This window comes from Rhinopithecus bieti, unplaced genomic scaffold (genome assembly GCF_001698545.2).
Source record: "Rhinopithecus bieti isolate Rb0 unplaced genomic scaffold, ASM169854v2 scaffold_574, whole genome shotgun sequence".
Classification (NCBI taxonomy): Eukaryota; Metazoa; Chordata; class Mammalia; order Primates; family Cercopithecidae; genus Rhinopithecus; species Rhinopithecus bieti.
The window spans coordinates 977,403-995,720 of NW_016803605.1; the positions used below are offsets into that span (position 1 = coordinate 977,403).

At 56.2% G+C, this 18,318-nt stretch overlaps 2 protein-coding genes across 6 annotated transcripts in view; both read right to left on the reverse strand.

Annotated features, from left to right (window-relative positions):
• The window catches only part of INAFM1 (InaF motif containing 1), a 1,857-nt gene extending 1,450 nt beyond the window's left edge, over positions 1-407 (reverse strand). The window contains exon 1 of the mRNA XM_017888896.1: positions 237-407. Coding sequence (XP_017744385.1) covers positions 237-407 — 171 coding nt within the window. The remainder of the gene's footprint in view (positions 1-236) is intronic.
• Positions 7-18,267, reverse strand: CCDC9 (coiled-coil domain containing 9). 5 transcript variants are annotated; one of them, XM_017889385.1, is made up of 15 exons: positions 18,233-18,267; positions 16,279-16,350; positions 16,022-16,126; positions 14,276-14,377; positions 13,859-14,110; positions 10,139-10,222; positions 9,879-10,052; positions 8,404-8,585; positions 4,332-4,378; positions 4,099-4,234; positions 3,620-3,713; positions 3,152-3,533; positions 2,659-2,751; positions 1,277-1,326; positions 7-720 (listed from the first exon to the last, which is right to left on the reverse strand). In XM_017889385.1, exons 2-15 carry the CDS (start codon positions 16,279-16,281, stop codon positions 703-705), a joined length of 1,722 nt encoding a protein of 573 aa, XP_017744874.1. In that variant the 5' UTR covers positions 16,282-16,350; positions 18,233-18,267; the 3' UTR covers positions 7-702. The 5 variants fall into 5 exon arrangements, with proteins under 5 accessions (XP_017744874.1, XP_017744865.1, XP_017744856.1 ...); XM_017889376.1 differs by lacking the exon at positions 18,233-18,267 and adding an exon at positions 17,456-17,615; XM_017889367.1 differs by lacking the exon at positions 18,233-18,267 and adding an exon at positions 17,201-17,615.
• Positions 18,268-18,318: the final 51 nt, after the last annotated feature.

The following is an 18,318-nucleotide window of genomic DNA, read 5'->3' on the forward strand; positions in this document are numbered from 1 at the left end:
CTCCAGCCCCGCCCCCGTGCTTAGCCCCATCACCTCTATCACCGCCTCCTCCTACCACAACCCGGTTCTCTTCCCAGACTCGGACTTCATCCAGCCCAGGCGTCTACCCTGCCTCGGAGCCCGCCCCCTCGTCCCGCTCAAGCCCTGCCTGGAGCCCTACACCGCCCTCTGCCGCAGCCAGTATCTCTCGCTGACTGTCAGACTGTCTACTCCAGCGCTCGAGCCCCGCGCGCTACCCTCTGGCTCCCACAGTCTTGTCCGCAGTCCCCGCTCTCCTCCTCCGCGGGCTCCCCGCGCGCGCGGCACCCCGACCACGCCCCCGCGGACGGCCCCGCCCCGTGACCGTGGCAAGAGCCCCACCCGCGCGTGCCGACCCCGCCCCCCGCCCTAACTCCGCTTGTCGGCATTCCGGCCCCGCCCCTGCGGGACCCACCTCCTCCAGCACACGCTCAGCCCCCTTTCAGGCCTGCTCAGCCCCCTTTCAGGTCGCTCAGCACAACCTCAGACCCCGAAGTTCCACTCCGCCCCTCACCGCAATCGCACCCCTTGTCCCAGCTCCTCCCCCACCGTCTTCTCCCTAGAGCCAAGGGGTCCAGACTAGGCTCTGGGGAAGAGAACACAGCCTGGAAATCCAGATAAACCCCTCCTGACGCCCCCTCCCCATCAAGGCGGGGAAGCTTCAGTCCCCTCCCAGCAGCGTCTTCAGGAATTCGGGGAGGCCTGCGGGAGTGGGGGAGGGAAGACGGATCAGAAGGGTGGAGGAAGACTCCTTCCTCCCGCCTCTTCCAACACGGAAAAGCCCGCCAAGCACAGCGACCCAGCCTGCCCCTGCCAGAAACACAGTTCAAGGGTGAGCGGAAGCACTGCGTTTAATAGGACAAGGCTGGTGCCCGAGTAATTCAAGCCCTTCGGAAGAGTCACCGGCTATCAGCCAGGCCTCGGATGCAATCCTGGAGGCGGGAGATTCGGCCCGAGCCGCCCAGGGCCTCCATGGGAGGCTAACGCGGAAGCGTCTCAGCCGTCCCGGTACCGCGACGTCCCCCGTTGGTGGGGCCTGCACCGACTACTGCCCTGGCACCCCCCCCTCCGGCTCGCAGGCCCTGGCTCCTCCCCCCTTACATTTAACCCTCTCCTGGCTGGAGTGTGGCAGAAGCAGAGGACAGAGGAGCGAGGCGATGGGAGGTTAGTGCAGAGCGCGGAGGCCGCGGTCCGGCGGGCGCGGTCAGCGAGCGGCCCCCGGCGGCGGAGGGGCCGCCACCACCTTGCAGAAACGCACCCTCTGGAAGTCGGTGATCTCAGCCGTCTCCTGGCCCTCGGGGCCCGCCTCTGAGGAGAGAAGGGGCTGAGTCAGTGGAGGGAAGCAGTCTTCCTACCTCCCCCACCCCCCGGCCCAGGACCACTCCCCCGCCTAGCCACGCCCCTCACCCCGTTCGAGCCCTTGCCACAGCCGGCTTGGCGCTAAGCGGTTTACACAGCTTAGACTAATCCTCTCAGCGGACCCACGCAGCAGCAAACACCCCCAACAACATAACTCTGTTTACAATCGAGGAAACGCGGGTGTGGTGAGCTCTGTCTCCCGACAAACATGTGGCCCAAGACAGAGAGCCTAGGCCCCCGCGCCACGCACCGCTGCAAACTGTCCTCTCCCACCCCTGCCCCATCTCACGGCCTTCACCAACCTCCACCAAGCCAGTCCGAGAGGACCCGCCCTCCCCTTTCCTTCGCCAACGCCTGCTGTTCTAACCAGTCCTTCCTCGGCTCTGCCCCCCAAATCCTAATCCCACTCTGCGGGGAGAGGAGGCCATCTGAGATTCGAAATCTTACTCCTACGAAGTGTAGGTGGAGAGGGGCTCGGCCTCTTGCTCGCACTTCGTCGGTCCCAAAATGCTGATGGGGTCCGCATCTCTATTCTAATTTGCCCCACTAGGTTGCACCTCAAAACTCTAATCCCAGCCACAGTTAAATCCAGTTTTCTGCCCTTGCACATCTTTTTGGCCTTTTCGAGTCAGTTCAATTTCGAAGTCCGCCTTTAGCTCCTGCCCTAGTACACCAACCCTCCCCCCCGCAGACGGAGTCTCGCTCTGTCGCCCAGGTGGGAGTACAGTGGAGCAATCTCTGCTCACTGCAGCCTCCGCCTGCCAAGTTCAAGCGATCCTCCTGCCTCCCAAGTAGCTGGGATTACAGGCGCACGCCACCATGCCCAGCTATTTTTTTTATTTTAGTAAAGACGGGGTTTCATCTTCTTGGCCAGACTGGTCTGGAACTCCTCACCTCAAGTGATCTGCCCACTTCAGCCTCCCTAAGTGCTGGGATTACAGACATGAGCCAAGGTGTCCGACCACACCCCATTACTCTTAAACCAGGGCTTTCCAAAACCCCCGAGCTGGACTCCAAAATTCTAATCCTTTCCTTACCCCCGCTTCAACCTCCGGAGACCCATATACCCAATTTCTATTGGCTTGGCCCAAAAAGTTGCCCCTTTGCCCCACCCCTGCCACCCAGCTCATCTCCAATCCCTATCCCAGCTCACCCTTTTCACCTCACCTCTATGGTCCAACTGCTACCTACACACACACCCCACTCCCCTCAAGCCCTCTGCCCCTCAGCCCCACAGAAAGCAGCAGCAGCCTCCACCCCCTGCCCCATGCACTCCCCCACCTGGAGTTGCCTCAGACCCTTCCTCTTCAGCTTTCTGGGTTCCTGGGAGGCTAGGCCCACTCTCCAGGGAGGCAGGGGCTGACTGGCCACCTCCTAGGGAAGGGGAGGCCCGGTCAAGCCCCCTTTCCCTCCTGACATCTCCCCACCCCAAGAGAGAAGGCCCAGGGGAGTTGAAGGGGTTCAAGGACACACCTGGGGAATGTCATTTGAGAATGTGAATTCTTTATTGGGGAGGGGGCTCGAAGGGCTGGGGCAGGCTCTGGGAGGAGGTATTCCAGAGAAGGGCATGACCTTACAGAAGAGCATGGTCTGCCCCCCAACCAACAGCCACCAGGGCTGTAGGGCACACTGGGTCCCAGGGCCCAGCCCCCAAGGGTCCCCCACCAGCCACACCCCTCCAGGGCACGCGCACTTGCACGCACGCGCGCGCACACACACACACACACACACACAGGCAGCCAGCTTCATGCAGTCTCAAAAGGCCAGGCCTCACCCGGAGAGAGGGCGCCAGCCGGGTGGGTGGTCCGGGGAGAATTCAGCTCCACCTCTTCACCCCAATCGGACACGGACTGGTGGCCGCTGGGTGGTGAGAAAGGGCTGGAAGGCGTGCCAGGGGCCTGGGGCTCCGGCAGGGGCTCCTCTGGACTGAAGGGGACTCCGTGGTCCTGCTCACTGCAGGGGCTCCCAGTGGGGGCGGCCTCTGGGGCTTGGTGGTCTTGGGCTGGTTCCTCCTCCTCATCACCTTCCTCCGCCTCAATCTCCTCCTCCTCCTCGTCATCCTCACTTATGTCCTCCCATTCTTCATCCTCTTCCCCCTCGTTCTCTTCCCCCTTGTCTTCGGGAGGCTGGTGGGCAGGAGCTGGCATCTTGGGTCGCTTTGGGGACATAGGCAAGTCAGGGCAAGGCGCAGGCCCTGAGCCCCCACCCCAGGCCCATGCCCTGAACCGCCGCCCAGCCTCACCTGCGTGGATGTCTCCACAGGGGAAGTGGGCTGTGGAGCCTCAGGGGCGGGGGATGTTGCCCCCTCTTTTGTCTCCCAGCGGTCATCATGGTCACTAGAGGGAACAGAGGGAAGGGGTGATGCCTGGGTGGAGAGTAGACAGGAGGAAGGGCTTCCTGCTTCCACCCTCCCTAGGGAGGAGCTGCCCAGAGCACCTGGCATGTTGGAGCACTAAGGGAATGGCAGATGTGTGTCCCCAGGTGTCAAAGACAGATAGCGGGGCAGGTGGCAGAAGAGGAGATGGGTAAGGGCAGAAAGGGGACAGATGAGGGTAAAACCAAGAGCCAGATCCCAAACCCCTCAAACCACAGACCTGTGAGATAGGGCCAAGACAAAGACAGCGACAGACAGATGTATCCACACCTTCACAGCAAGACAAAAAAGAGGACGCCCTGTGGAGAGCCCTGGGGGTATGCAAGCCCACAGAAGGGATGCCCCACCTGTAGGCCCGGGGCGCTGCCTTGGCCTGGGGCCGACTGCTCTTTCTCCTCCTGCGGCTGCTGGCCTCAGCTTTGCGCTGGGACAGGAACTCCCCAAACGTAGGGGGCTTCGGGGGCCGGGCCCAGGCCTGGTCATCTGCAACAGAACCCAGGTATGATGGGAAAGGGAAGGCGTGGCACACACCACCCGACTCCCAGACCGAGCCTCGGCTCATCCAAGGGCACCCACTCACCATAGCGGTGGGATGGTTCATGGGCAGGGACTGGGCCATCCTTGAACCTGGGGAAAGATAACGGATGAGCGGGCAGCTGGGGGACACGGTAACAAGAGGATCAAGAAGATGGGAGAGGTCAGGGTCAGAAATCGGATTAGTCACAGATGGTCAACCAGACAGGGGTCACTAGAAGTAGGACAGGGCTGGGCATGGTGGCTCAAGCTTGTAATCCCAGTACTCTGGGAGGCTGAGGCAGACAGATCGCTTAAGCCCAGGAGTTCAGACCAGCCTGGTGAACATGGCGAAGCCCCACCTCTACAAAAAATACAAAAATTAGCTGGGCGTGGTGGCGCACGCCTGTAATCCCAGCTACTAGGGAGGCTGAGGAGGGAGGATTGCTTAAGCCTGGGAGGTTACGGCTCCAGTGAGCCATGATCAAGCCACTGTACTTCAGCCTGGGTGTCAGAGGGAGACCCTACCTCAAAAAAAAAAAAAAAGGACCAGGTGATGGGTGAGAGGCAAATTTGACAGCATAGTGACAAATACAAAAAGATTCAGAATGTGGGCGCCAAAACAAAAATTTGGGGGAATCACCACAGACCCTTGCCCAAGTACATGACCCCCAACTGACTGACTTTTCCCACCAGTCTCTCTCGCCTCTCTCTAGGCTCTTCCACCACACCTAGCTCCTGCCTTAGGGCCTTAGCACCTGCTCCTGGAACGTTCTTCCCACATTTTTCACTGGCTCACTCCCTCACCTTCTTTCAGGGCTCCGCTCAGAGGCCTTCCTGAACCCCCAGCTAAGACAATATTAGGGTCGGGCGCAGTGGCTCACACCTGTAATCCCAACACTTTGGGAGGCCAGATGGGTGGATCACCTGAGACCAGGAGTTCGAGACCAGGGTGAAACCCTAGGTCTACTAAAAATACAAAAATTAGGCCGGGCGCGGTGGCTCACGCCTGTAATCCCAGCACTTTGGGAGGCCAAGGCAGGCGGATCATGAGGTCACGAGATCGAGATCATCCTGGCTAACACGGTGAAACCCCGTCTCTACTAAAACTACAAAAAATTAGCCGGGTGTGGTGGTGGGCGCCTGTAGTCCCAGCTACTCGGGAGGCTGAGGCAGTAGAATGGCGTGAACCTGAGAGGCAGAGCTTGCAGTGAGGCGAGATCGCACCACTGCACTCTAGCCTGGGCAACACAGCAAGACTCTATCTCAAAAAAAAAAAAAAATTTAGCCGGGCATGGTGGCAGGCACCTGTAATCTCAGCTACTCCGGAGGCTGAGTCAGGAGAATTTCTTGAACCCAGAAGGCGGATGTTGCAGTGAGCTGAGATCACACCACTGCACTCTAGCCTGGGCAACACAGCAAGACTCAGTCTCAAAAAACAAAAGAAAATAATAATAATATTATTATTACACAGATTATCTAAGTCTAAAATTCTAATCTCCACCCTGGCTGCTTACTCTGCTTCATTATCCTTCCGGGCCTGACATTAGACCTCTTAATTACCCACCTTGCCCACTACATTCTTAGTTCCACAAAGGCAGTAATGTTTTGTTTGCTGCTGTATCGCCTAGAACCTTCCATGACATAGGGGGGACTCAAATATATGCTGATGAAAGCAAGACACAATGCATTTTTTTTTCTTAGATATAGGGTCTTGCTCTGTGGTCCAGGCTGGAGTGCAGTGGCATCATAACGGCTCACTGCAAACCTCCGGGGTTCAAGCAGTCCTCTAGCCTCGGCCTCTTAATGTGCTGGGATTGCGGGGATTATAAGTGTGAGCCACTGCGCCTGGCCCACAAACACATTTTTTTTTTTTTTGAGACGAAATCTCGCTGTTTCGCCCAGGCTGGAGTGCAGTGGTGCAATCTTGGCTCACTGCAAGCTCTGCCTCCCAGGTTCATGCCATTCTCCTGCCTCAGCCTCCCGAGCAGCTGGGACTACAGGCGCCCGTCACCACACCCAACTAATTTTTTGTATTTTTAGTAGAGACAGCATTTTACCGTGTTAGCCAGGATGGTCTCCATCTCCTGACCTCGGGACCTGCCCGCCTCGGCCTCCCAAAGTGCTGGGATTACAGGCGTGAGCCACTGCGCCCCGCCATTTTTTGCATTTTTGGTAGAGACGGAGTTTCACCATGTTGACCAGGATGGTCTTGATCTCCTGACCTCATGATCCACCCGCCTCGGCCTCCCAAAGTGCTGGGATTACAGACGTGAGCCACTGCGCCCAGCCCACACACACATTATTAATCAGACTTGTTGCCAACTGCTTTTGGGACACACAGGAAAAACAAATACTTTCTCACTGTGAACGCTGAGAACATCTCCCCAAAAGTCCAGCTGCCTCCTCCTTAGGAAGATCAGCTATAGTATCTGATCAAAATATTTCTCACACTCGCACAGGCTTAGCTCATAATCCATAACAGGATGCTTCCCGATCACCGGGCAGACAAAATCCTTCTCCTTAGCCAAAGCCAAAAAACAAGTTATAGGTGAATGAAAACTTTCAACACAGGAAAGAATGGGGGATGAGGTAAAACCTAAAGTTACTGATCTTTAAATACTGCCATTTATTGGCTCTTCCTGAACCTTCTCCTTCTTGGCTATGGAAGTTGGTCCCCATGATGACGATGTGCTGAGGGCTTTAAGTCTCACTGAATCGGGGGACAGAGTCAAACTTGAGGTTAACAATGCCACTGGGGTAAGGTGGTGGTGCCGGGCGCGGTGGCTCACACCTGTAATCTCAGCACTTTGGGAGATTCAGGTGGGCAAATCATGAGGTCAGGAGTTCAAGACCAGCCAGGCCAACATGGTGAAACCCTGTCTCTACTAAAAATACAAAAATTAGCTGGATGCGGTGGCAGGCACCTGTAATCCCAGCTACACGGGAGGCTGAGGCAGGAGAATCGCTTGAACCCAGGAGGCAGAGGTTGCAGTGAGCCGAGATCACATCATTGTACTCCAGCCCAAGCAACACTGAGAGACTCCATCTCAAAAGAAAAAGAAAAAAAAAGAAGGTGATGGTGGGGCATGGAGAGACGTTCAGGAATCTGCGTTGGTGGGGACAGGTCAGAGGCTGGCGGGAGGATGCAAAGGTCTAATCGCTGTTAAACAGCCTTCACACCCTCCCTGCACTGGAACTGACGTCCCTGCAGCCACCGGTGTTCTTTTTTTTTTTTTTTTTTTTTCGAGACGGAGTTTCGCTCTGTCACCCAGGCTGGAGTGCAGTGGCCAGATCTCAGCTCACTGCAAGCTCCGCCTCCCGGGTTTACGCCATTCTCCTGCCTCAGCCTCCTGAGTCGCTGGAACTACAGGCGCCCGCCACCTCGCCTGGCTAGTTTTTTGTATTTTTTAGTAGAGACGGGGTTTCACCGTGTTAGCCAGGATGGTCTCGATCTCCTGACCTCGTGATCCGCCCGTCTCGGCCTCCCAAAGTGCTGGGATTACAGGCTTGAGCCACCGCGCCCGGCTGCCACCGGTGTTCTTATCCACTGGAGTGGGCAGAGCTTACTTCCCCGCCCCAGTGAGATGGAGTGTGCTGGCAAAAATGACTGACAAGTGTGCCTGCTTGTGCATCTGCCCATGTCAGGGCAAGCGCTCCCCAGGCAGCTGCTGCCCTCAGCCTGGACAGCAGAATGAACACCCTGGCGCAGAATAAGTTTACCCTGCCGCAAGGAGCCAAGCCCAGTGGGACCCACAGCTTAGCGTCCAGCCTGGATCAGATGAGCCCAGCACACCTGTGCACACAGAAGAAATCCTCTCACCCCAGCTGCTCAGGAGGCTGAGGCAGGAGAATTGCTTGAACCCAGGAGGCAGAGGTTGCAGTGAGCTGAGATCACGCCACTGCACTCCATCCAGCCTGGGCAGCAGAGCAAGACTCTGTCTCCAAAAAAAAAAAAAAAAAGAAAACCAGAAATGCTCTCACGTGCCACTGAGCTCTGGCAGCTGGTCCACAGCATCTCAGAATATAGCAGTCACTCACTCATACACAGCAGGAGAAACCAGAGAGAAGCATAGGACTTAGAAGTCAGGGCCAAGGTCAAGGTGCCACATGGGAAGGGCAGTGGGAAGGAGACTCACATCCCATCAGTCTTCTCGGCGTCCCACTCGCGCCGCCACTGGCCAGTGGGTTTGCGGTGCCTCTGCAGCCGCTCCTGGTCGATCTTCTCCCTCTCCTGCTTCCAGCGCAGGTACTCTGACCGCTCCCGGCCCGTCATGGACAACGTCATGTCTCCAGCACTGCCCAGGCCAGCTCGGCGGCCCTGCCCCCCAGCCCAGGGGGAGTCAGGGCGCTGTCCCACCCCCCACCCCACCCCTAAGCCCCAGGGCACATCCACTTGCTCAGGGTCACACAGGGAAGCGATGACAAGGCAGAGATCACAACCAAGTAGGCTCAGGTGGCATCTCATCAGAGAGGCCCTCTCAAATCTCCTAAGTAGCATCCTCCTATACCCTGAGCTGCTGGATTTTTCTCCGTAACACTTGGCAGAACCTCACATCTTGCTATATTTTCATTTACTCAGCTCCCACCAATAGAAACCTCATCAAGGAAGGGGCTCTGCCTCAAAACTCTTATCCCGTCGGGCGTGGTGGCTCACGCCTGTAATCCCAGCACTTTGGGAGGCTGAGGGGGGCAGATCACAAGGTCAGGAGATTAAGACCATCCTGGCTAACATGGTGAAACCCTATCTCTACTGAAAATACAAAAAATTAGCCGGCTGTGTGGCTACTCCCAGCTACTCAGGAGGCTGAGGCAGGAGACTGGCGTGAACCCGGGAGGCGGAGCTTGCAGTGAGCCAAGATGGCACCACTGCAGTCCAGCCTGGGTGACAGAGCGAGACTCCGTCTCAAAAAAAAAAAAATACTGTTAGTAACAAGAAAACCCTCAAACATACCACAAGGCTGTAACAACTAGAGCAGTGTGGTATAGACAGAAGAACCAACAGATGAACAATTTGGGGGTGGACCACCAAGTGCAAGGACATTGCCCCTCCCTCCTCTTCTAGGCCAGGTCCCCACCCCTCACACAGCATCTACCACATGGTAGGTGCCTCATAAATGCTGATGTCATTAACAATGAGGGGAGATTTGCCTTAGCAGGAAACAAAACATACCACAAATCCTTAATAATTAAAATCCTGGCCAAGCACAGTGGCTCACACCTGTAATCCCAGCATTTTGGGAGGCCAAGGCAGGTGGATTACTTGAGGTCAGGAGTTGAAGACCAGCCTGGCCAACATGGTGAAACCCCATCTCTACTGAAAATACGAAAAAATTAGCCAGGCGTGGTGGTGCTCACCTGTAATCTCAGCTACTTGGGAGGCTGAGTCAGAAGAATTGCTTGAACCCGGGAGGCAAAGGTTGCAGTGAGCCGAGAAGGTGCCACTGCACTCCAGAATGGGTGACAGAGCAAAACTCCATCTCAATGAAAAAAAAAGTCCTGTGCTATGGCACAAAAAAGTAGAGGCCCCATGGCCCTGATCTGTCTGGTTCCTGCTGCGCAGTCCCCATCATAGCCCTGAGAGCCCCGGGGTGTCCTCACCGCCAGCACCCACCTGCCGCTCATGCTCAAGGCCACAGCGCACCCGCTCAAAATCAGGGCCCCCCCAGTTGCGGCCATGCCGGCGGCTGTCCTCCCGGCGGTCCCGCTCAGATTCCTCCAGGGGCCCGCTGCGTCGACGGGGGTCATCCAGGAAGTTCCGCACCGGGTTGGGTTCGAGCACCCCTTCCTGCAGGCAGCGGAGCAGGGGATTGGCGCCGGCTCCCCATAGCCCAGGCAGCTGGGCCCCGCCACGGGGACACCCACAACACTGACCCGCTGGTTGCGCTCGTACTCGGCGATCTTCTCCATCTCCTCGTTCATCTTCTCAATATTCTGCCTGCGCCGCTCCTCCCACTCCTGGGGGGATAAAGATAGGGATACCCAGCTTCAGGGAGAACTATTAGGCCGCCCATGCAGGAGAGGGGCTGCCCAGCAGGCCTGAGGCTCCTCTCCTCGGACTGGTCTGCTGGTGTCTGAGCATTTGCTCTCAGCATGCTCCGTGCTCAGGGTCAGTAGTGAACTAATGAGGCTGGTTGGTCAGGCCTAGTCTATGCAAACAACACAATATATACTACACTGGCTTTCCTATGGGGGGGGTCTGGAATTTCAGTACATACTAGACGGAGGGAGCCCGCGTTCAAAACCAGCCTCCAGGCTGACATGGTGGCTTAAACCTCTAATCCAAGCACGCTGGGAGGCCAAGGCAGGAGGATTGCTTGAACCCAGGAGTTCAAGACCAGACTAGGCAACATAGCAAGACCCCGTCTCTATAAAAAATTTTAAACATGACTGGGTGTGGTGGCTCACACCTGTAATACCAGCACTTTGGGAGGCCCAGGCAGGTGGATCACAAGGTCAGGAGATTGAGACCATCCTGGCTAACACAGTGAAACCTCGTCTCTACTAAAAATACAAAAAAAAAAAAAAAAAAAAAAAAAGACGGGCGTGGTGGCAGGCGCCTGTAGTCCCAGCTACTTGGGAGGCTGAGGCAGGAGAATGGCGTGAACCCAGGAAGCAGAGCTTGCAGTGAGCCAAGCTCGTGCCACTGCACTCCAGTCTGGGTGACAGAGCGAGATTCCGTCTCAAAAAGATAAATAAATAAATAATAAAAATAAAAATAATGGGTTGGGCGCAGTGGCTCACGCCCGTTATCCCAGCACTTTGGAAGGCTGAGGCAGGTGGATCACGAGGTCAGGAGTTCAAGACCAGCCTGGCCAACATGGTGAAACCCCGTCTCTACTAAAAATACAAAAATTAGCCGAGCATGGTGGTGGGCGCCTGCAATCCCAGCTACTTGGGAGGCTGAGGCAGGACTGCTTGAAACCAAAAGATGGAGGTTGCAGTGAGCTGAAATCATGCCACTGTACTCCAGCCTGGGCAACAAGAGGGAAACTCCATCTCAAAAAAAAAAAAAAAAAAGAATTTTAAAAAGCATATAAATACAATAAATAAAAATAATTAAACCAGACCCCAATTAAAAACCTGGGGTGCTGAGTCTCTCGTGAGCATCCCTGGTAGCCACATATTGTCACAATCCAGTGCTGCAGGAATTCAGCGCATCCCCTGGGACTCCACAGGGAGGGGACTCTTGGAAGTTCGTGCCGGGTTTCCCGCAGACCTCAGCCCAGGTAACCTGTCCCCTGCTGATTTTGCTTTGTGACCTCTTTCACTGTGATAAATCTAAGCCATGAGGCTCCCTAGCAAATCACTGAACCTGGGAGTTCAGTGTCAGGGTGCTGGGGGCCCTGGCACACCAAGGTGGTCACAATCATAGTGGTGGCAATAAGAGTAATTAATTGGCAGGCAGTTAGGTGACCTCCCCACCCCAACCACAATCCGTTCTACCCTTCTTCCTTCCACGGTAACAAAATTTTATTGATTTTTTTTTTTTTTTTTTTGAGACAGGGTCTTGCTCTGTTGCCCAAGCTGGAGAGTAGTGGTATATTCACAGCTTACCACATCCTTGACCTCCCAGGCTGAGCCTCCCAAGTGATCCTCCTGCCTCAGCCTCCCAAGTAAGTAGCTGGGACCACAGGCACATGCCACCACGTCCAGTTAATTTTTTTTTTATTTTTATAGAGAGGGGGGTCTCACTCTGTTGTTGCCCAGGCTGGTCTCAAACTCCTGGGCTCAAGCAATCCTCCCACCTTAGCTTCCCAAGTAGCTAGGACCACAAGCGCACACCACAGCACCCAGCACTCCAAGCAGCTGGTAACTACTTGTTACTAGTAACCAAGCTAGTAACAAAATTTTAGGAGTGCATATAGCCAGCCAGCTGGACACAATGTTTTCATTTCCTAGTCTCCTTTGAGGTTAGGTATGACCATGTGTCTAAGTTCTCACCAACCAACAGGACATGACCAAAAGTGATAAAGCAGTCTCATCTTTCCCCTTCCTATGAACTGAACTGCAATCATGTCAGCAACCCAGCTTTTACCACAGACAATAACCATGACCTGGGGGCCACGAAGCAACAAAAAGCAGGAACCAGGCCGGGTGCGGTGGCTCCCACATGTAATCCTAGCATTTTGGGAGGCCAAGGCGGTAGGATCACCTGAAGTCAGGAGTTCAAGGCCAGCCTAGCCAACATGGCGAAACCCTGTCTCTACTAAAAATACGAATATTGGCCGGGCGTGGTGTCTCACGCCTGTAATCTCAGCACTTTGGGAGGCCGAGGCGGGCGGATCACAAGGTCAGGAGATCGAGACCATCCTGGCTAACATGGTGAAACCCCGTCTCTACTAAAAACGCAAAAAATTAGCTGGGCGTGGCGGTGGGTGCCTGTGGTCCCAGCTACTTGGGAGGCTGAGGCAGGAGAATGGCGTGAACCCGGGAGGCAGAGCTTACAGTGAGCCGAGATTGCACCACTGCACTCCAGCATAGGCAAAAGAGCAAGACTCCGTCTCAAAAAGAAAAAAGCAGGAACCTGGGTCCCTGAGTCACATCATGGAGCGGGGCCTCGCCCCCTGGACCACCCACCTCCTGTAGGGCTCAGCATACAAGAGAGAAATAAACTCCTACTCTACTTAGGTCGTGAGATTTTGGCGTCTTTTGTGACAGCAGCTTGGCATGCCCAATTTAAGTCTAATTCTTTTTTTTTTTTTTTTTGAGACAGAATTTCACTCTTGTTGTCCAGATTGGAGTACAATGGCGTGATCTCAGCTCACTGCAACCTCCGCCTCCCAGGTTCAAGTGATCCTCCTGCCTCAACCTCCCAAGTAGCTGGGATGACAGGTGCCCACCACCACGCCCGGCTAATTTTTGAATCTTCTTATTCCCGTGTAAATGCTAGAACCAGAAGCTCACAGGCGAAGTGAGCTGCCCAAGGACAGGTAACTCACAGAACCAGGTTCGACCCATGTCCATGGTGGGCTGTCAGCCACTCAGCTAGACCGCCTCACACCCTGCTGACCTGCACGTCATGGATGAGTGAGGCAGTTACAGTAAGATTACTGCTCCCCACAAACAAAGCCGAGGACCAACACAAACACAGAAACAGAATGCCACACAGAGCCTGTGCCCACAAGCACACCAGATAGAGACAGCCCACCAGACACACACACAGTGCCAGAAAGGCAGGAGAGGTGGGGACAGAGGATGAGCCGGCAAGCATGCACCAGAAAGCCAGAAAAAGGGAGACAAAGAGCGAGCGACAGAGAAGGACACGCAGCACTAGGTATTGCAGGAGAGGAGAGGGAAGGAAGGCGAGGAGGAATGAGAAGAGGGGGAGCACGGGCAGGAGAGAAAGAGACAAGGAAGAACATGCGAGCTCTGGGCGTGAGGAGAGAGGGAAGGAACAGGAGGAACTAGAAGAGGGAAAGCGGGAGGAGGAGGAGGTGGTAAAGGAAGAGAGAGACAGACCCAGATGCAGAGGCTCAGAGAGAGATGCCGAAAGATGGACACACAGGACAACTGTGCATTTGAGAGGAGGAACAGACAGAAACAGACAACGGAGAACCTCAGCCAGGGCTCCAGGTGCTGCCTAGCTCCTACCTTAGATTTACGGTCGGAGATTGAGGTGTCTCCAGTTCCAGAGAGGTGAGGGGAACCCCAGCCCCGGCCTCTCCGGCCACGGCCCCCAGCTCCTCCTCCTCGAGGCTGCTCCCCAGGACTGCCCTCCCAGCTGCGCGATGCTCGGCCCATGCCAGCCCGGCCTCCCTGCTGTGGAGGAGTCCGGCCCCCCTTGCTGGCCCCTGGGGGCCGATGGGTCCCAGGAGACCTCCGGGAAGGACCCAGGTTTTTCTCCTGGAAGAGAGGAGATGGGGAAAATACAGTCACTGGGGCAGGCAGGCATGCGGCCAGGATGGAGGCCACCCACTGGTGCAGGACAGCTGGGGGCTCCTGGGTCCCAGGCCTCAACCCTCTGCCCCTCCCCATCCCCAGGATCCCTAACCCCAGTGATGAGCTCACCGACTCCACTGCCATGTTCTCCTTCTCCACTGAGCGGCCCTTTCGGGTAGCTGTGACCGCGACTCCCTCAAGTTCAGCTTTCTTACGGTCTTCCTCAATCTCCTAGGAACAGACACCCGGGGTAGGGAAGCGTCAGGTGCCCTGTCCACCAGACGGACTCCCACAGACCCCTGATCTCCGCCTAAGTCTGGCCCCAGCCCAGGCCTCTCTCCTGGGCTCTGGACAAGAAGGCCACTCATATCCCTCAAACCCCATCACGTTGCTGCCCCACTCAGAACGCTCCTGTGGTGCCCATCTCTGAGTAACAACCTTCCCCACATCCTGTGGGACCCGTGGGGTCTGGCCTTGGTACCTCCCTGACCTCATCTCTCACCCTCTGCCCCGCGATCACTCCAGCTTCCTTGCTATTCCCAGAACACATCCAGCTCAAACCTGCCTCAGGGGCTTTGCACCAGCGGCTCTCTCTGCCAGGAACACTTTTCCCAGAGATCTTCCAACCCCTCACCTCCTGCAGGTCTCTGCTCCAATGCTGCCTTCTGGTGAGGCTTTCCCTGAGCACCCTATGGAAACCAGCTCCCTGCCACCCTCTCTGTTCTCATCCCATTTGCACCCAGCACCCTGTGCGTCTTGCTCACTGTCTGCTTCCTCCACTACAGCAGAATCTGCCTGGGGACAGGAATGTCGGTCCGCTTTCAGTGATGTATGTCACTGACATGTATCCCAAGTCTAGAACGCTGCCTGGCCCACAAGGGAAATTCAATATGCCTTTTATTAAATGAATGAATTCATGAGGAATGAATAAATGAAACCCACGCCTCCCCCCAGATCCCATCTCAGGGACAGCCATACCACCTACTCAGCGGCCTTGTCCTAAATCCTCCCTCTTCCTCCCCCTGCCCCCAGCTGCCCTTTAGTAACTGAGTTCCTCTCAACAGCCCTGCCCTGAGCCAGGTACCTCCTCTCCCACTAGGGTTCCAGCCCCAGCTTCCTCCTCGGTCACTGGGCTCCAGTATCACCTCCTCCCCCCCACCACCACACAGCACCCAGAGACGTCTTCCTAAAGAACTATTCTGACGGGTCCCACCCCTGCTCAAGGCTCTCCCTGGCTCCCCAGTGCCCTCAGGACAAAGTTCAAACTCAGCCTGGTGGCATTCAGGGCCCCGCACAGCCTAGTCCCTGCTGACCTGCCCAGGTCAATTCTCTCCTAACCAACCCTCCAACTTGAAGCTCCAAGCTCTCTCTTGCTTCCAACATTTGCACAAACTGTTCTCTCTGCCTGAAACATGTTCCCCTCTCCTTCTCAACTGGTTATTGTCTACTCACCACTCAAGCCTCAGAGTCCACTCCTCCAGGAAACCCTTCCTGATATCCCCAAGGCTGGGCAGGAGCCTCCTCCGGACTCCCACAGACCCCTGAATTTCCTGATTCCAGACTTGTCTGCTCTGGGACATCCCTGACTAGACGGTGGACCCTGGAGGGGTAGGCCTGGGTCTGTCTCAGTCACAGCTGTATCCCCAGCACCACTCAGCACTGGGGCTGGTATGGTAAAGATATTGGGGAATACTTGTGAACAAATGAATGAATGAATGAATGAATAATGGAATGAAAGAAGGGATGTCAGGCTAAGGCCTTTGGCTTTTATCCTGACAGTGATGGAGAGCCATGAAAAGGTTTTAAGGGAGAGGTGAGAAAAACTCACTGCGGGGAAGAGAGGGGATGGGGTCTCCCAGGGCGGGGCTAGGGCACCTGGTAGCGCCGGATGAGGGCCTCATTCTTCCGCCGAAGAGCCTCGATCCTCTTGTCCAACTCAGCATCCTTCTCCTCCTTTGATTTCAAATCGAGTGTGGCTGCCTGAGACCGGGAGGCAGTTGAGGGATGGAAGGAAAAACCTCCACCCATACCAGGGATTTTCCCCAGGGTCTGAGAGTCTGCCCCCCTGGATCCCATCCTCCCAAGCCCCCTTCCCCCAAACTGAGATTCTAGAGACCCACTTTCAGCCTCACCATTTCGCTGGCTGGGTGGGGTCAAGGTCCCAGCAAACCTCCCCTGCAGAATCTAGACAGCACTGAGGGTTCCTGGGGGCAGAAGAAAAAGAAGGACTAAGGCCAATGGCCCCCCAATCTACTTCATCCTCTAACATACTGGGGGCTCCTCACAGCCATACACAAAAAAACCTGTACCGCAAGAGAATTCTAGCCCTCACTCTCCCTCCCTTCAACTGCCAGCTCCACCTTCTCGGTAGAAATTAAGATGGGCCGGGTGTGGTGTCTCACACCTGTAATCCCAGCACTTTGGGAGGCCTAGACGGGCGGATCACGAGGTCAGGAAATCGAGACCATACTGGCTAACAGGGTGAAACCCCATCTCTACTAAAAAAAATACAAAAATATTAGCCAGGCAGGCCAGGCGTAATCCCAGCACTTTGGGAGGCCGAGATGGGCAGATCACAAGGTCAGGAGATCGAGACTATCCTGGATAACGCGGTGACACCCCATCTCTACTAAAAATACAAAAATTAGCCGGGCGTGGTGGCGGGCGCCTGCAGTCCCAGCTACAGGCTGAGGCAGCAGAATAGCGTGAACCAGGGAAGGAGGAGCTTGCAGTGAGCCAAGATCGCGCCACTGCACTCCAGCCTGGGCAACAGAGCGAGATTCCGTCTCAAAAAAAAAAAAAAGAAATTAAGAGTCAGCCCTTTCAAGATCTTTGTGTACTCACCCAGTTCCCATGTAAACAATCTAGTCAAACCCACTTTGGGGATATTCTGGCCCCCACCCACTACTTAAGTATCCAACACTGCTCTCCTCCAAACGCAGATTCTAGTCCAGCCTGCATACCCTGTGGTATGAGTGCTAGCCCGGTTCCCTATCAAGAGAGTTCCAACTACAACCCCTCCAACCAGCCTGCACAAGAAAGTTCCAGACCCACCTTCCTGTGCTCATCCTGGTGCCTCTCATATCCAGGCGAATATTCTAGCTCCGCCAGGTAAGGTTCAGAAACATTCCCAATCCCACGCTCAAAGAAAGTCTGAACCCCACTCTTATTGGCTGCCCAAGTTCTCAGAGAACACGCCAAGCCCACACCTTTCCCAGGGACTTCCTAGTCCCCGTCTCCAGCACCTAAGGAAGCTCGACAGCCTCCCGCCTCCCCCGAAAGGATTCTGTACACAGGCCCAGAACTCACTGGCCAGGCTTCCTGGAACTGGACTTTTGCCCCACTGAATACTCCACCAGCCCCAACAAGGACAAAAATACCCAGGCCCGCCCCAGATTTTCTGTGCAAAGCTCCAGCTTCAATCCAGCTGGGAATGCCAGGTCCACTTCCCCAACATCCTGGAAACCGCTCTAGCCCCGCCCCAACCCATGGGCCATTAATCTGGCCCCGCTCCCGACTTTCTCCCAGGCAACAGCCTAGACCCGCCCCTCCCATTATTATTATTATTCTAGCCCCGCCTCCGACCTGCCCAGGCAACCCTCTGGCCCCGCCTCCGATTGGCCTGGCCAACTTCCTGGACACGCCCCCTGACTCCCTCCCACACCTAGTTACGTCAGCATCTGGCCCCACCCGTGGCTTCCCCAGGGTTCTGGCTCAGCTCCCCGCTTCCCCGCCAACGCTCTGGCCGCGCCCGTGGCTCAGACGAAACTTTCTGGCTCCACCCCCAGCATTACCCGCCAGCTCCCTGGCCCCGCCCCCTGGCTCCCCACTACATTGCGGCCCCGCCCCCGGCACGCGTCAGCCTCTGGGTCCGCCCCCAACGTCCCGGCCAACAATCTGGACTTTCAGTCAGGCAAAACTTTCTGGCCCCGCCTACAGCGCTTCCGCCCCGCATCCGAGCCCAGCCACACAGCTGTCCAAACAACACTATGTCCCCGCCCACAGTCCAGCCACAACTTTTAGGCCCCGCCCACAGCCGCCGGCCCAGGATCGGGCCCCGCCCCGCCTCGCCCCGGCCCTACCCACCACCTCCAACGGCCCGCCGCGCCAGCGCCCCTCCAGCTTCCCATGTGGGCGTGCTGTCCCCGCCCCCCGCAGAGTACTCCGACCCC